This window comes from Alexandromys fortis, unplaced genomic scaffold, assembly GCF_014885135.2.
Source record: "Alexandromys fortis isolate MF-2015 unplaced genomic scaffold, M_Fortis_MF-2015_v1.1 scaffold_90, whole genome shotgun sequence".
NCBI classification, from domain to species: Eukaryota; Metazoa; Chordata; class Mammalia; order Rodentia; family Cricetidae; genus Alexandromys; species Alexandromys fortis.
In genome coordinates, this window is record NW_026067985.1 from 2,274,563 (window position 1) to 2,293,546 (window position 18,984).

The 18,984-nt window shown below is 40.9% G+C and overlaps 1 protein-coding gene across 4 annotated transcripts in view; it reads right to left on the bottom strand.

The window, feature by feature from the left end:
- The window catches only part of Med13l (mediator complex subunit 13L), a 225,767-nt gene that overhangs the window by 190,518 nt on the left and 16,265 nt on the right, over positions 1-18,984 (bottom strand). For 3 of the 4 annotated variants that reach the window (XM_050158891.1, XM_050158892.1, XM_050158890.1), the window contains exon 2: positions 1,964-2,201. In XM_050158891.1, coding sequence (XP_050014848.1) covers positions 1,964-2,201 — 238 coding nt within the window. Of the gene's footprint in view, positions 1-1,963; positions 2,202-18,984 lie in introns of those variants that run through there. The other variant, XM_050158893.1, reaches the window with a different exon arrangement.

Genomic DNA, 18,984 nt, shown 5'->3' on the forward strand with positions numbered 1-18,984 from the left:
CACTCACTGCTGTCAGGAACAAACCACTTCCTAAGTGGGCAGGCTCAGCTTCCAAACTGTTACAAAATGAATTAAGAGGTCACCAAAAATAAAAGAAAAGGGCTGGGAGATGGCTCAGCAGTTAAAGTTACTTGCCATAAGAGAGAGAGAGAGAGAGAGAGGGAGGGAGGGAGGGAGGGAGGGAGGGAGGGAGGGAGGGAGGGAGGGAGGATGTGCACAAGCGAGAACTCTCAGAAATTGTCCTCTCACCTCTACAACTATGACACAGTGCATGCACATGCCCTCCCATGATAGATTAAGTTTAATCAATCAACATTGGTTTAAAATAGTTTTAAAATTAAAAACTAAAGAAGAAAAGTTAAAAAATACTATATTCATCCACATGTAAACAATTAAAATAATGTAACATTTTGATATTCAGACAAACATAAAATAACAAGGATCACCTAGAAACTCTCTTAGAGACTCTGAAAAACCAAAACATAGGTGGTATAAAATCTAACTTTCCCTCCACCATCTACTAATTACACAAAGTTTTGAGATGGACGTCAATTCTGCAACTCTGCTGATGAGCCCACTAGTAAGCAATCTCACCCAGAGAGAATGCCCATTTATGGAACAAACACCAGAATATGAGGATGCATAGAGCCCAGCAGTTAGCTCAATTAGTCCACTGGGCTGTACTGCCCCCTAGCTGCTGTGGCAGGATATGCCACCAAAAACAAAACAAAACACAAAGACTGCTAGCAAGTTTCGAAAGAATTTGGCAGAAAATCCTTTAGGCAAATTTAGACCTTTAAATCAGACCCACAAGAATACACTGAAGTTTGTTTTATGCCTTCCTGTAATAAATAATAAGAATACAAACTAACAAAACATCTCATCAATTTTTCAACTACAAATTAACTAGAGAGTCGGTTAGGTTACAGAGCCTACAGGAGCCCAAGTCAGAAGGGCCAGCACTCTTCACTGAGATGGGGCCGAGTCAGGTGTGGTGAGCAGCCTGCAACACAGCACTGGGGAGTCCAAGGGCAGCACAAACAATACAGAAAGGACTGGTTCAAAAACAAAATAAATGCTGTAATTTCTCTTGACTTAGGAAATTCTGTAGGATACAAACTAGAAACTGTTGGATAGAGGAGTGAAAATGTCTGCCAGAACTCAAAAACTACAGACAACATTTTCTGCCACTGTAAACATATGGTAAATATAAAAAGTAGTTTAGACTAACAAATCTTGCATTAATTCAAAGTTTCCAGGTGTCAGAGGCAAACTCAAGTCAAAAATTAGTAAGTTAAAAATTAGTATTTCTGGAATCAGTGAAGAGTGACTTGAAGGAAACCATCTGCGGCACTTTATAGAGGGTTATCTTTCTCCAAAACACTATTTGAGGTCAATCAGAAATTTGTCCAATGAAGGCCGCATTAAATGTCTGTATTTTCAATTTTCCAATGAAGAGTTCAGCTAGCAAAAAGTCCAAGGGAGGAAAAGTTCTGTTCATATAGCTGTCTTACTAGGTAATTACTCACAATTCACCATTAATTTAGATAAATGGCCCATAGCCTTGTCTCCAAACACAGCACGCTGTGTACACAACACTTTCCTTTAACAGTGCCGATTTCAGAGGCGGAAGGACAAGGTGATGAACACCTGTATCTCAGCATGCACAAGGCTGAACCAGAAGGAGTACTCCAAATTTAAGGTTACATGGTGACTCCCTGTCTTTAACTAATAATAAAATAATTTTAAGGTGATCTTACAAGATTTTAATTTTCAGCATGACTGGTAAGGACAGAAACTTTTGGGGAAGGGAAATCAGATTGGAAAGTGAGGGCCCTTGGCTAACGTACAGCTTACTGAATACTTAGGATCTTTGTTTTAAGCAACTCTTAACCTTTCCAAAATTTATCATTGTTCAAAAACATATGAGCAAATAATTTTTAAGGAAAAACAAAATCCTTACCCTGCAGTTCATGATGTATTACTCCCACTAGGTTGGGTTCATCTCCCCACCAGAATATCCATAGCTCTTTGCAATCTGGCTTGACATCACGACGCCATACACACAGCAGGTTGGCTTGCAGACAGCGGATGAAACTTAACAGGATTGGATCATCTTGAGCTGGGGCTGAAATTATGGGTCCACAGTCCCCGTGTCCTCCAAAATTGTACCTACGCCATTTGATTCCTGTGAGTTCAGCCTGGAAAACGACAAGAAATTTGCAATAGTTTTGATTTTTCTTTTTACTTATAAACCATTAAGAACAAGTTCCCACAGAAAAGGAAAGCTGATAAAATAAGCATTTATACTCAACTTCACACCATGGGCATTTATACTCAACTTCACACCATGGGCACTTATATTCAACTTCACACCATAATTTCTTCCAATGAAGAGTACACATCAGCCTTTCTGGGTTTGGGAACAAGGGTGTGGAAATAATTTCTATCAAGACTTTTACATAGCTAATCATCTTAAATATCAAAATAAAACAAGCTCGCAATCATGCGCTGTTGAAACAATCTTCATCTGCCTAACCATTTACTATAAAGTACCCATATTTTTAAAAACCACTTTCAGTTATTACTCCCTATTCAATTCATGAACTATACTTATTTTAAAACCAAATAAGGGGCTAGAGAGATTACTCAGCAGTTAAGAGAACTGGCTGTTCTTGGAAAGGGCCTAGGTTGGATTCCCAGCCCCCACATGATGGCCTACAACTCCAATCCCAGGAAAGCCAGTGCCCTCTTCTTTATGTGCACAGGCACACACCCAGTGAACATACATACATACAGGCAAGACTCTTATACACATTTTTAAAATTTTAAATTTTTTAATGTAAGTAAATAAAACAAGTAAGATTTAAAAATAAGTGGCCAGGCATGGTGGTGCATGCCTTTAATCCCAGCACTCAAGAGGCAGAGACAAGTGGACCTCTTTGAGTTTGAGGTCAGCCTGGTCAATGTTCCAGGACAAAAAAAAAAAAAAAAAGTACAAGTTGACCATTCCTAAAACAAAAATCTGGTGTTGAAAATCTTTCTAAATTCACACTTGGAGGCGTTCAAGACTTCATGTCTTCACATTAAGGATGGCAAGCCACTGAAGTATATATGCTAACAGCCCCAAATCTGAAGGTCTACAATCTGAAACATCTGGTCCCAAGGACTGGGAATAAGAGTCTCTCTGCCTGTTCCGCCTGGAAGAAGACATTTTTTTCCTGCCAAGAAATTTCCTGCTCCCCCACCTGGGCAGCTAGTTCAGGAGGTGAGAGTTTTGGGGCAGCACAGTCCATAGAGAGGCTCCTCAGAGAAGCAGCTGCTAACAAAACCCATGCACTCACCAGCAGCTAAGGCAGGTCACTTGACATGCAGCAGGGGAGCCTTGCCTCCTTGGCAGGCTTTTGTTTTTTAAACACATTTAAAACTTGGGGACTTTAAACCGTTAGCCAGCAGAGGCTGTGCTGCTCCACACTCCAAACAGCCCTGCTTTCAGATCCTGCCGGGTAGGTCTGATGAACAGGACAAAACGGATCCACCATGGCCCTGTACCACACAGTCGTGTGCCCCCAGCCTTACCATAGTTCATTTCCTCCCCCACAAAGTCAATCATTTTGACGGACAATTCTTTTTCAAAACAGAAGCACCCAGGGCAGAAAAGTAGCATCTCTGCACCGCAACTGGGACCAACACAGGTGCTTATGCAGCTGACTGGCACATTCCAGGGCTCAGGAAATAAGCACATTTCTTTACCCAAAAACAGTTTTAACTTCAAAAGAAAAATTACAAAGGCCATAACCAAGCTACTACTGTCTGAAGCTCAGAATCCTACCTGTTAGTCTATGGCTGACATATGGACAGCTAAGTTTTTACGAGTTTTTTTTTTCTAACACTGTATATGTATGTGTGCATGTGCGTGTGTGTTTGAGACAGAGTCTCACTATATAGCCCTGACTGGCCTTGAACTCACTATGTAGACTGGGCTAGCCTCCAATACACAAAGACCCACCTGCCTCTTAAGAACTGGGAATACAGATATGGGACACCATAACTGAAATATGTTTCCTTAAGCAACATGGTATCACCATTATTTACACAGCATTTAAACTGCATCAGATGGAATCTGAGAATAAGCTAAGCTATTAGGAGAAAGCCCATCTTAGGTATATGCAAATACTACATTTATATAAGGGCCTGTGTATCCAAGGCTAGGCAGGCAAGCAACCCTTGACACAATGAGGACACCGCGTGAGCTCTCAGAGCTCTCTCTATCACCGCGGCTGCTCCATCTTCTCACGCTGGGCCTATGCCTTGTCTACTTTTCTATACAAGTCCCTTTGTTTCTTCTAGTAAAGTAATGTCTCTGTGCTTTAATCAGAAAGCCTAAAATTAATTTCTAAATAAATCTCAAGGGAGACAAAATAAAAACAGAATAGTTAAAATTGGAAAAGATACATAGAACACTCATCACTTAAGCTAAGAATACTGTTCTATACTCAAGAACCCTGGGCAGGGGAGGAGGGAAAAGAAGGAACACAAACAGCAATAATACAAATCACTATGAAGACAGTGGCCATGTTTCAAGTGTTAGAGAATGAAGACACATTAGAGGCTCACGTACTGGCTGAGTCTGTCCCCAGGACACCCACGCCCAGGGATTCACTCACTGGAGCACTTTCATCTACAGTATCCGCGCAACTCCGCAGGCAAATATTGGCTGATTCGGAAAGGTTTTCTAACCCTGGCGCTTGCACTAACCTCCTGTGCCTCTGCTCTTGGTGTCAAAGAGAAGCCACTGTCCCCTGCTGTGTGGTGTTAGTGCCACAGAGCACTGCCACAAACTCTGTAACTAGTTCAGTCAAAGGCACTTGGAAACTTCCAATTATTTTAAAACATTTAGTTCCTTTGCTTTAAAGCTAAAATTAAGTATTATACCAGGCTTTGTTGAAAAGCATTAACAATGAAGGACCAATCACACCTAATAGATGACTTAGATAAAGCCAACACTCAGAGGCTTGCTTTAAATCTTGAAATAGTGTTTGTTAAGAGCAAAGTTGAACTTACCCAAATACTTTGGCCCAGGGCAAATAAAAATCCTATCATAGACTCTTGCCTGTTCCCCAGGAGCCTAGGTGACCAGCTCTGTTCACTAGTCCTTTCAGGGCTCTGCCTCCTCTCAGCCCTGAAGCAATGAAACAAAATGGTCTTGGAAGAAACCTCAGAAATGAAACAAAACAAACCTTTTTCCTAGGGAGGGGCGACGCGACAGGAGCACTATCAAAAACAGGAAGATTAAAAATGTCACATATACTTAAAACTCAAAATTGAACATGGTAGAACACACCTGCAATTCCCACACTGGAGGGACTGAAGCAGGAAGACCACAAATTTGGGGCTGGCCTGGTATATACAGCAAGCCTACCAGAAACAGTCTGAGAGAGACAGAGAGAGACAGAGACAGAGAGAGACAGAGAGAGAGAGAGAGACAGACAGACAGACAAAGACAGACAGAGACAGACAGAGAGACAGAGAGAGACAGAGAGAGGGGAGGGAGGGAGGGAGGGAGGGAACAACTCCATTTTAAGTTCTGGTCTCCCTACTTTGGTTTTACGATTTATTTTTGTATGTATGATTGTTTTGCGTACATGTGTGTAAGTGTACTGCTCACGTGAGTTTGTCTCACATGGCTCTGGCCTTCCAACCACACAGCTAAAGAAGTTAAGACTCATAACAGCTAAATAACCATAAACTCAGCAAATCAAAGGTCCCAAACAGAGTTGTATTTAAACTACAACTGAATTTGGAACATAAATTCTTTCCATTCTGCCTTGCTCCTTCATAGGTCTAATGTTAAAAATTAGCCCTGAGGATTACAGCATCATACAAAGAAACCGTCATGGGCTCAATTTAGCAATGACTAGAGCTCATGGCCATGCTCTCTAATTTAAGAAAGAATCCCTGGGACGTTAAAAACAACTTGTAAGAGTGGGTACCCATCCCAAGAATCAAGAGACTCACTGCCACAGGCATCCCATGTCACTGCAGACAGTCTGCCCAATCCTTCATGGGGGATATTTTTTAAAAAGATCTAAAAGCAGGAGGGGTGGAGGAAAGTTTGCTCAACAGTGGCTGACATCTGCTGGACAGGCAGGCAGGGATCTTTGAAAGACGAACTGAACTGGTAGGAACTGATGGCATGAAGAGAAGGCCACTGCAGTCAATTTACAACAGTGCTAAATAGTAGATAAAAACAGAATTAAGACAACTGCTCTTCCTAACACCTTATACAGAACTTAAGGAGATTTTATACTGATTCTTAGTCTTATTCCTTAGATATAGTGTGTAGAAATAACTCTTACTTTTCACACAAGGTGTTTCACGGCCAACATCATAAATTTGCAACATGGCCCCAGAGTTCAAACTAGATTCAGTAGTCTTAAAAGAGAATAAAACTTACAGGTGTGCTGGTAAGAATGAAAGAGATTTAGCACTCCAGAGCAGACACTGCAGAGTTAAGAAATGCAGGTTGTGGGCCTGCTTGCTCCACAATGCACTCCATGATGTTAGGAAGCCTCCTCCACCACAGGGAGCCTCGAATTCAGGAGCTATAAAGTGCTACAGCTGACCTACATACTATAAATGAGCTCCAGTCTCCTGCCTCAAACTAATTACATCTCACTGGCAAAGGTGACTTGACAAACCCTCACACATCTCAGACCATCGCTGACGATACTCAAGATTCAGGAAATGTACCACACTGAGGTGGAGGTGAAGCTCAGTGGTCCAGCACTTGCCTAACCACCATGTGCAAGGCCACGGTGGGGAGAGCGGACATTAATCTCTTACTGCCAACATAAATGCCCTAGAAAATCTCAACTGTGCCTTTGCCCTCTTCCTCCTGTGACAGAATTACTACTCTAGCAGATTAGTAAACATATTAAATCACCTCTCAGATCAAACCCAGGAAAGGAAAAATAAACGGCACAATAAAGGAAAGTTTTTGTTAAAGCACAACTAATCAACTCCAGATAAGAATGGCAGAGCAGCACACACACCTGTTTCTCTTCTCTTTAAACCACACTAAGCATCAGTGAAGAGGTTTGTTCCTTAGAGCTGGTTTCTCCCTTTACATATAAAATCACAATAGTGTGTGGAACAAGAAAGAACATCTGCATTTCAAAAGCTCTGAAGCCAGTGCTCAGGAAGGACAGAGAAGGTGGAATGTAGGCCACTGGCAAGAGTGCTTCTCGCCTAAGGAGCTGGAAGACAGCAGCACCTCTGAGAGGGGTGAGAAGCAGCAAGAGATGCAATAAGGAGCAGGTGAAGCCTGCTGACCAGGCCTGAGAGACCCAGACATTCTCCCACTGCACACAGCTAGTTGCTGGCCCTTCTGCACACCAGCAAAGAACAGAAAGAAAATACTCCAAAGACAATGGCTATGGAGGAGGCAGCGGCTATGCTATGGAGGGGGTGAGGGCCAAGCCATGGAGGAGGCAAGGGCAATAGAGAAGGCAAGAGCAATGGAGGAGGCAGAGGCAATGGAATAGGCAGGGGCAGTGGACGAGGCAGGGGCAGTGGACGAGGCAACGGCTATGCTATGGAGGACACATGAATCAGAATGAAAGTAGAGCACTAGCTAAACAAGGATGACAGCCAACATCCACCTTCCCAGTCGTCCTTGAAGTGCCTAGACAGCCTACTGGAATCTTACCTGGTACAGAGAAAGATCCTAAGATACTCACCCAAGTTCTCTAAACAAAAAGAGCCACCCCAATGTGTGCAGCCACAATAATACACAGCACTCACATACTGAGAACTAATTGGCAGTTTGTGATCAGCCCCTCCTTCTACAATCAAGGACTACCTAGGAGCTCAGGAAAATCAGGTACATAGATGAAACTAATAGAAAAGTTAGAGGAAAACACTAACGGTGAGAAGAAAACTAGAACAACCATCACTGATTCTCTCAGAAACCAAATGGGAGCTGGAGAGATGGCTCAATGGTTAAGAGCACTGGCTGTACTTCCAGAGGACCAGTACACAGTTCCCAGCACACACATGGTGGCTCACGATCATACCTAACTCCAGTTTCAGGGGATCCAATGCCCTCTAATGAATTCTGCAGGCACCAGGCAAGCACAGACTGCACATATACACACAATGCACATACACATAAAACAAAATAAATCTAAGAAAAAGTTATAAACACTGTGACTATTTAAAAATGAAAACAGAATGCTAAAAGAAGAGATTAAAAGAAAACTCAGTAAAATACATGGAAGATTAAATTCAGGAACTCGCACAAAAAAGTAAACAAAATAAAAACTGGGCAGGTAGGGAAAGATGGAAACTAAATTAGAAGATGAACCCAGAAAGTTCAAACCAAAACACAAGGCTCTGAGAGGTGAGGCTACAGCTCAATGGAGAATACTTGCCCAGTGACCATGGAACCTTGGGGTCCACTGTGGAATAAAAGTTCTCAGAAAAACAAAACAATAAGGAATTAACTAAGAGAATAACACATGAAAACTTTTCTCCAAAAAATGATGACATACTAGATGAGACAACCTCTCTGGATACTTAAAAGAATCAACTAAAAGAGACTCATAAAAAGGCCTCTCCTCAGCTGTGGTATGCAGAGAGGATACCCCAGCTTTCATGACTCTCAGTGTCTCAAGATAACTGAAGAACTACAGGCAGAGCAGGTGCCTGCACCAAACTACCAAACGCAGAGCAGGAAACACCACACTCAATTCCTCCCAGAAGAAGCCTCTCTTTTGTCCAGTACTACTACAAGGTATGTGCCACAACAAAGGGAGATGGTGGGAGACAGGGGGGTGGGGTGCAAAAGAAGGCCTACAAGTGCTCTACTTTGGTCACGGTATCTCTTCACAGCAACAGAAACCCTAAGACACTTCCTATTGCACTAGATAATGTTTTGATTTTAAAACTTATTGTTTCAGTCCCAGAGTTTCTTTTCGTTTTTAATTTCTTTTTTTTAAATTTTTTTAATTATTTATTTATTTATTATGTATACAATATTCTGTCTGTGTGTATGTCTGCAGCCAGAAGAGGGCACCAGACCTCTTTACAGATGGTTGTGAGCCACCATGTGGTTGCCGGGAATTGAACTCAGGACCTTTGGAAGAGCAGGCAATGCTCTTAACCACTGAGCCATCTCTCCAGCCCTCGTTTTTAATTTCTTAACTTCTAATTATGTGTATGTGTCTGAGCAAGTGAGTGCAGGTGCCATCAGTGGCCAGGTAAGTTAGAGGTTGCTGTGGGAACTCCTTTAGCCAATAGCCTTTAAGATACTGGCTCGCTCTGGGCACAGTCACATGCACTATTTATACAGATGTAGTAGAAATGTGCACAGCCCCTTGGCTGCTGGATTTGGTTCTGACCACCCAGACCCAAAATAATCACATAAAAACTATATTATTTAAAGCCCTGCTTGGCCTATTAGCTCAGGCTTTTTATTAACTAACTCTTACTTCTTAAATTAACCCATTCCTATTATTTTATATTTTACCACAAGGCTCATGGTTTACCAGTAAGGTTCGGGGCAGGCATCTCCTGCAGCTACATGGCATCTCCTCAACTCCACCTTCTCTCTGTTAAGCCACTGGATGAAAGCAGCTTCTTTATTAAGCAATGGTACTGCACACAAAGGGGAATCCACACCAAGAGGCTTCGCTGTGAGCTCCCCTGCCGTGGGTGCTGGGAATGGACTCCAAGCCCTAGAGAAGCACTCACTGCTCACAACTGCACCATCTGTCCCGTCCTTCTAATGTCAGTTTCACAAAGAATTGCCCAATCAAATTTTGGCTTGGGATTAAGGACAGAACAACAATTTCTGAAATGGTCCTAAATATACTTCTGCCATTTTATATCTCATATTTATGCAAAGTGGCATTCTCAGCATTGACAACTATAAAATAAAAATTTATCAACTCTACCTCTTATACTATCAAATGATTCAGCCAAGATTTAATTCTTTGTGTTAAAAAAAAAAAAAAAAGACACCTACCTCATTAGCATAGAAATTAGCTTCAATTTTTCATAAATAGTAAAATTATATATAAGCATACCAAAGAATTATTTTACACTAAATATTTTTTAAGGTTTCTTACAATTATGAGTAAATGTTTAGCTTGTACACCTATCTTATAAACCTATGAGCCCAGAGCCCTGTAGAAGTTTCTGGGGCAAAATACAATTAGGAGAAGGAAAAAAATTTAAGAAACTTGGGGTTAAGATACATGGAGATACACTTTAATAAAAAAGGCCCAGTGTAGTGGTGCACTTGGAAGGCAAAGGCTAGCAGATCTCTGTGAATTAGAGGCCAGTCTGATCTACAAGGTAAGTTAGAACTTCACAGTGAGACCCTGTCTAGACAAAACAAACAAAAACAAAAAGAAAAGGATAATTATCATTTTCAAATGGGTGGTGTGGGACAATGGTCTGTATTCTGTTAATTATATTTTAAATAAACGCTGATTGGCCAATAGCCAGGCAGGAAATATAGGCAGGACCACCAGACAGGAAGTAGAGGCAGGTCAATGAGAACAGGAGAATTCTGGGAAGAAGGAAGTCCTATTCTGCAGTCCTGACCCAGCCACAGAAGAAACAAGATGTGACTGCCTGCCTTGCCGAATAATGTACCAAGCCATGTGTCTAACATAGACAAGAATAATGGGCAAATATAAGTTATAAGAGTTAATAAGAACAGAGTTAATAAGAAGCCTGACCTCATGGGCCAATCGTTTTATAACTAATATAGACCTCTGTGTGATTTCTTTGGGACTCAACAATTGCAGGAACTGGGCAGGACAGAAAACTCAGTTAACAAAGTGACACAGAAAAGGAGAAAAGGGGAAAGTAGTCAAGTAATCAGAAAGCAGTCAGCCATCTATTAACTGGACAGAATGTTAACGCTGAACCTACCTAAAACAAATTACTATGCAACTATGTTGGTAAATGGAGAGGAAAGGAGCGAGAGTCTCTCTGTAAATGGTGGAAAGAATGAACTAAATCACGGCCGATTACTTAGTAGTTAAAAAATAATAAGGAACAAAAAGAAGGTAAGAAAAGGGCAGGAGCTGGGATGCAAATCTTAAACCTCCCCCAGTCCTGGAAAGTCAAACCTAAGCGCCCCCTCTCTCCCTCCCCCTTCTCCTGCTGACACCCCCCCACCCCGCACTAGCATCTGTTTACTTTGCATTCAAGGCAGGCCCTCACAAGCTCTCAAGCTGGCCACTCTGCGGTCACACAAGCCTGGGACATCTCAATCCTCCTCCCTCAGTCAAGCACCTCCACATCAAGTCTGATCTTTTATGTAAAAATTTAATTCTGTTTGGAAACAAGGAAAATAAAATTTAAACAAAAATAATCAAAATGTGATAAAATATAGTTAATAGAAAGTTACTAATAATGTTAGTTCATAAACATTTTACAAAGCTATTCTACACAGATCCTTAAACTTCAGAATAATCTAGTGTCCCATTAATTGTAATGCAAAGTCAAAAATGTATTAATTTACTGCTATTATTTTAAGATTTATTTATTAGCATGGGTGTTTGGGCCACATGTATGTTTGCATGCCTGGTGCTTTCAAGGCCAGAAGACATTAGAGCCCATTACTAGAGTTACACACAGTCATAAGCAATAAGAGCCATATAAAGTACTGGGACCTGAACAAATCCCAAATCCTCTGCAAGAGCTGCAAGTGCTCCAAACTACTAAGTCATCTCTCCAGTAGTCGTTATTTTTAAGACAAGGTAACTTTCTGTAGCCCAGGCTAACCTGGAGCTCACTACACAGCTAAGGATGACCTTCAGTCCCAGCAATCTTCCTTCCTGAGAATTTCAAATACTGAGTTTAAAGGTATGAGCCACCACTCCTGGCTTCAAAGGTTAAATATTCATTATATGTTACTGTTGTCAATTTTTTTTCTCTATTTTAGCTTACTGAAAGCCCAGCTAGGCAAACAGATACTTCTAGCTGCATGCTCCCTCCCATGTAGCTCAACTCAAGCTTCTAGCTGTACTACTGCTGCTGGCCAAGGATGCTCTTTTTAGAGCATATAGTAACAAGATAGCTAGCTCCTATCTGATTATTTCCCTGTCCTTAGAAATACAATATAACAATGGGGAAATAAAAGGTATGTGCACCTGCATTGTTTGTCTGTGCACGTGTGCATGTGTGGTACCTGCAGAGGCTAGAAGAGTGCTAGGGATCCAGAAAATCCCCTACCCACTGAGTCACCAGTGACTCCAGCCTGAAGAGGTGATTTCTAACACATACATTTCTGATTTACAACTTTTCTCCTTATTCCAAATTTTAATCTGTCAGTTTGCCAGTACTAATTCAAAATAATAAATCGAAATATAAGATCTAACAGGTGGAGATGCTGTTCACCAAGCCTGATAACCCAGATTTGAGTCAGAGAAACATGGGATGAGAGAACTCCCAAAAGTTGTCCACTGACCTCTATGCATGCTTGCGTGTGAATGCACACACAGGCACATAAATTGATGTTATTTTTTAAGATAAAAAGAAAAAATATAAACTTAGTATAGATAAATTCCTAAACTTAAGAATAATTTAGTGTTCCATTAATTGTATTTACAAGTCAAAAGGCTAATTTGTCTGGTTTTGGTTTAGGTATGTGTGGTCAGGTCTTTGCATGTATGCAGGTATGTTTGGGTATGCACAAATTTGTGTGCACATGTGTAAAGAGGCCAGAGGTCAGCCTCAAGTATCACTCATTCTTTTTTTCTTTCTTTCCCCCTCCCCAAAACCTAATGTTGATACCAGTTAGGCTAGGCTGGTCTTCGCAGCTCTGGGATTACAAATTTGCATCACGCCCAGAATGTGTGTTATTGGGATCAAACTAAGGTTCTTTATGCTTGCAAAGTAAAGATTTTACCAAAGAGCCATGTATCAAGGTTGGCCTTGGATTCATGGTAGTATTAGTAAATAAAGTAGGTTCAGAAGTTTTGTCTGTCAATAAAAGAATCAACACAAATTTTAAGGTTTCATTTCTAATTATGTGTATGTGTGTCTGTGAACATGTGTATAGTGCTCACAGAGGTCAGAAGAAGGCATCAGCTCCACTGGAGCTGGAGTTACAGGCAGTTCCTAGCTGCCCAAAGAAGATGTTTGGAATTAAACATGGGTCCTATGGAAAAGCAATGTATGTTCTCAACTACCCCAAACAAGGTTTTTTGTTAACTAAAAGCTCACTTTTTAAAAAAGAAAAAAAAATGTTTTAAAATAATTACTTTTGGGTAAAGACTCTTACTATGTAGCCCTGATTGTCCTGGAATTCATTGTGTAGACTTGGCCGGCCTCCAACTCTAAAATCTGTCTGCCTCTGCCTCCTGAATGCTGGATTAAATGTGTGTAGCATCTCACCAGGTCAAAATCTGTCTTTTTAAACTACGTTAATAAAATATAATACCTAGGTTCTATACAACATTTCTAACTTACCAGACACTACTAACTCCTAGCTCCACACTTTGAAAAGAAATAGCCAAAAAGGAGTAAGTTGTCAAGATAAAGATTGTTTTAGTAAGAAACTCTAAACACCCTATGCTGGTCGAGGCTCCCTGGTCTAGAGTGCAATCTTCTCCAGCAGATTAAGACAGCAGCAAAGATAGAGCAAAGACTAAATCACAATTGAAGAAAGAGTTGAGAGAACCTGACAAGTAGCTGAGATGACTGTGAAATGCACAGACTGATGTCAAAGATGAACTACATCTGCTCACCACAACCGGCAAACTGTGGCCTGTACAGCTAACTGCTACTTTTATAAATATAATTTTATTAGCACACACTTATGCTTCTATATTTATATACTGCTAGCGGGTGCTTTCACACTACAGCCAGTGCTGTAACTGAGACCAGAGGGCTACAACCTGAAATAATTACTCTAAGCTAACCTTTGAACTAAGATGACATCCACAAAGAAATGAAACATTTAAAATATAAATGGGCTGAAGGCAGCTTAGCAGCTAAAAGCACTGGCTTATTTTACAGAGGTCCCAGGTTCAGTTCCCAGCATCAACATGGCAGTTTGAAACTATCTGTAAGGACAGTTCTAGGCAGATAAAACACCCCTTCTGGCCTCTAAGGATACTAATCACAAATGACGCACAGGCATGCATGCAGGCAAAACACCCATATAATTAATTAATTTTAAAGTAAGCGTCACCTGAATTATTCCCCTCCCATAAAAAAGCAGAAAAGTGAGCAAAAAGATAAAATTTCTGTATTCAGGCTTTGACCAATAGGCAGTGCAGAACTAGGCTCCCTAACAGTAGAACAAATGAGAATCCCCTGGAATCTGGAGCACAACCAGAAGGAAGATTCTATGTAGGAAAGCCACATTATAGAGGCTCTGAAAACTTCCTAAGCACTGAGCTGTGCACTGCAATAGTCAACAAGCCAAAGACTGACTAGAGAGGCCACTCTGGACTACAACAGTTAACCACAAGGTGCACTGGCCTGGAAAAGCAGGGCCCATAAGCAGGAAGCCAGTCCTAGCATGAAGACCACACCAATGCTACCCTAATAGGCAAGCCTCAGAAAACAGTAAGTCAGCTGCCTTAACTGCCACCAACACAAATGTAATCACCAAAGGAAAGGACAGCACAGAACACAACAGCTGAACATGCACTCTACATGGGAGCCAGAGGGAGGGAGGGAGGAAAGACAGACAAATGGACAGATGGACAGACCCATTACTAGTACACAATCAGTGAAGAGAGCTAAAGATGAGAATAATAAAGTAATTAATAGACAGCACTTTAAAAACAGCTATGATAAATATGGCCAAGAATTTTAAAGAAAATACAAACATAAATAACAGGAAACTTGGTGTCTAAAGGTCGGCTACACTAAGTCTGAAAGGAGAAACTCACAGATGGTTGGGGAGCTGAGCACAGGGATGTAGTTCAGTGTAGGACAACTGCCTGAACGACAGAGGGCCTTGGTTCAAACCCCAGCAACTACAGCACACACTGACAGAAATGAAGAGACCTGAAAGCTTGTGACACTGCCTAAGCTAAAGAGAATCTACAAAACTGTACAACTTACGAGCAAAGCCTAGGAATGGCAGCCAGCAATCTAACATACCACAAAATCAAGGGCCCAGAACGTAGGTGCTGTAGACACTGCACAAAAGACTTCTGAACAACAGCCAAATTATCTACAAATTTCATGAAAACAAACATCTGATTCAAGGAGATCAATGAACCATAAGCAGCAAAAACATAGAAAACCACTTTTTGTTTTTGTTTTTCAAGACTGGGTTTCTCTTTGTAGCCCTGATTGTCCTAGAACCCACTCTAAAGACCAGGATGTCCTTGAACTCAGAGAGCCGCCTGCCTCTGCCTCTGCCTCCTGAACCCTGGGATTAAAGGTGTTTACCACCATGCCTAACTAAAATAAACTTTTTGAAAACGATGAATGAAAATTCTTAAAAGTTGTCTAAAAAAGACATTACATGGGAGAAAACAAAAATAATATTAAATGAGATAAATCATAAGTCATGCAATCTAGAGGCTAGGATTATGGCTCAGTTATAAGAGATCTTGAACTGGGCGAGGCACTGGAATCCATTCCCAGTAGAAAAGGGTGGGGGAGAAAGACACACTAAAAGAGAGAAAATAATCAAATTCTGCAAGTCTATAATTCTAGATTAAGAAATATATATTCTATATATTCTAATATATCTATATAATATGTGTAAGTATATATTCTATAATTCTAGATTGAGATATATAGATTTAAGTATCTATATACAGGCATAGATAAATCCCTTAAAAATCAAAGTAAATGAAGCCAGGCATAATGACAAACACCTTTAATCCCAGTACTGTGCAGAGGCAGGTGGACCTCCGGCCAGCAGTACCTCGTGAGACCTTGTCTCCCAAAAAAAAAAGTGAATGTGATGCTTTTGCGGTTAAAAGTACAGACTGCTCAAACAGGGAAGGGGCCCAGGCTTAGCTCTCAGCACACATATGAGGCAGCTCAAAATTCTGTAATTGCAGCCCCAGGAGATCCAACGCCCTCTTCTTACCTCCTTGGACACCTGTACTCACATGCACATACTCTTCACAAGGTACACACTCATACACATAATTAAAATATAAATAAAACATTTTAATGAAGGCAAAATACTGAGTAATTTTTTGATGAACAAAGTTTAATATGGCTACTCTAGAATAAATACATTTTTCAAAAGTTCTTCAGATTAAAAAAAGATAGAAACATCCAATACCAAAAAAAAACACATACATCAATACATAAATTAAAAACAATAAACATAAAAACAGTAAAATGATAGGAAAATAAATATTCAATTAAAGAGAGCTTTAGTTCTTTAAATAACATCAAAAGTGACTCCAAGTGAGTGACCATTTAAAGAAGGAAATAAAATGTCAGTTCCTGCCTGGAGTGCTGACACTTGCCTACAAGCCCAATACTAGGAGAAGACAGGAGGAGACCATGTCCAAAGTCATCCCGGGTCACACAATGAGATCAAGCTAAGCCAGGTCTACCTAGAGATTATTTGTCTCAAAATAACAAAGTTACCACTTCAAGAAGAAATAAAAACCTCAATTGACTCAGCATCTAACAGAGCTAGGCGGGAAGTAAAGGGCTGAGAGAGAAGCGCAGATGGGAGGAGACTAATGGTCTCGCCTCAGCAACAAAATGGGAGACGGAAAGTCACTATGAAGAGTTGTGAGCAGAGCTGGTAACCAACAAAGCTGAATTGACATTTCTAAGACATTTTACCACCAACACCAAAACACACTAGTTTTCAAATGACAGGGAGCATTCACCCAGAAGAACCATATGCTGAACCAAACACACACTAGTATGTTGTTAAGAATTAAAATCTCTGAACAAAATTAATTAGTAATTAAGAACAACAACACAGGGGCTGGAGAGATGGCCCAGTGGTCAAGAGCACTGGCTGCTCTTCCAGAGGACCCGAGTTCAATTCCCAGCACCCACACGGCAGCTCACAACTGTCTGTAACCCCAGTTTCTGGGGATCTGACACCTTTACACCAATGCACCTAAAATAAAGTTAAGTAAATTTTAAAAACAACAACAACAGCACAAAAATCTGGACCTCCTCTACTCCCTGTAAAGATCTGAACTTAAACTTCTAAATGGCACAGAACGTTTGAACTGACGGCTGATTCCAATACATCAAGTGTGTGAGACAGAATTAGAGTATCCGAAGAGAACCCTAACTGTAACTACCTGCCCTAGAAAGGTACACACAGAATCATGACTCTAAGCTTCTACCACTAGAACTCACAGGGAGACATATTAAGCAGAGTAAATAGAAGGGAATAACTTCAAAAAGTAAGAAATATAAAGAGACAAAGAGGTCAAAGGGCAAGTCTTTGGAGTAAGTTACAACCTTCCACCTTTATATGGGTTCCGGGGCTTAAACTCAAGTCATCAGGTTTGGCCGTTGCCCTGCCCCAGCCATGTTGCTGGTCCAGAGACTGTCTAGTATTCTTTTTTTCTTTTTTTTTTTTCTTTTTTTTTTTTTGGTTTTTCGAGACAGGGTTTCTCTGTGACTTTGGAACCTGTCCTGGAACTAGCTCTGTAGACCAGGCTGGTCTCAAACTCACAGAGATCCGCCTGCCTCTGCCTCCCGAGTGCTGGGATTAAAGGCGTGCGCCACCATCTCCCGGCCTGTCTAGTATTCTTAACAGCTAAGCGGACTACACGATGCCAGCATGCAGACCAACTACAGGACACGCACAGCTGGGAGGAAGTCAAGTAACATACCATTTTTTAAATTTGACAGTCCTTTACCAAATGAACCTTCTATTTATTTACAAAAATAAAAACACCCAAGTTAGCATGTCAATTTTCATATCCTCAATAAATAAATGCATAATACAAACTGTGGTATATTCATTCCAGTAACTATTCAAAGAGGAAAAAAAAGACTGGTGTGCTTAAACCATAGTATGAAGACAAAGACTATATACTGTTCCAGTTTCAAAAAAACTCCAGAAAAGGCAAAATTACTCTCCTGTGACAACAGACGTGTGGTTTAAGGGTGGAGAAGCTGGCACTTAGGAGCCCTGGCTTCAAGGGCATGTGGGAGCCTTCTGCAGCACTGAATGTCCTCTGACCTCACACAGAGCACACTCCTCACACGCACAAGAAACCCTGAGCTGTTCTATAGGTGTATATGAAAGTACACTCTTTAAATGGGTGTATTTCCTGTAAAAAAAAATCTATCTCAATAAATACATCCAAAAGTTTATATGTGGGTACAGTAACAATCCAAGGTGCCTGTGAGTCTTGTAATTTACCCCTAGGTCTAACCACAGATGAGCACTGGCTTCCCCTGTCCACCTCAGCACTTGGGAAGAAGACAGGAGGCCCACAAACTTGGGATATACAATAAAGCCATGTTTCATTTTTTTAAATTCAGGACTGGGTATTTTCATTTTTTCCTTTGAAACAGGCTCTCCCCATGGTACAGCGGTGTTGAAGGGAGACCACGTCTAGCAACATTCTTTTTTTTTTTTATTAAACTTAGCTCAAAGAGAATTATTGTGAAACATGAGGATAAGCTTCCAGTGTGTTCCCACAGTGAGGATTCATTCCCAAGGACAGCAACGTCATGAGTATACACGTTACTTTTCCTGAAGAGCAAACATGGTCCACGCATATGAACTGCTCCTTCCTTCACACTGCTCAGGGTAAGAATGCACACTCAAGAATCCGTGTTCAGAAGTTTTCTACAGGGACTATCATGACATAGACCCACCAGAAAGAACAGAATCTGAATGGTCATCTTGGACCTTATACAACTGGTGACAGACAATGGAGCGGTAAATAGAAAACAGCTCCAAATGTCTGCCTCCAAGTGTCAAGCTTATAAAAAAGAAATTAGTTCTGCTCATGTCTGGACTATTCATGTATCTTTAAATAG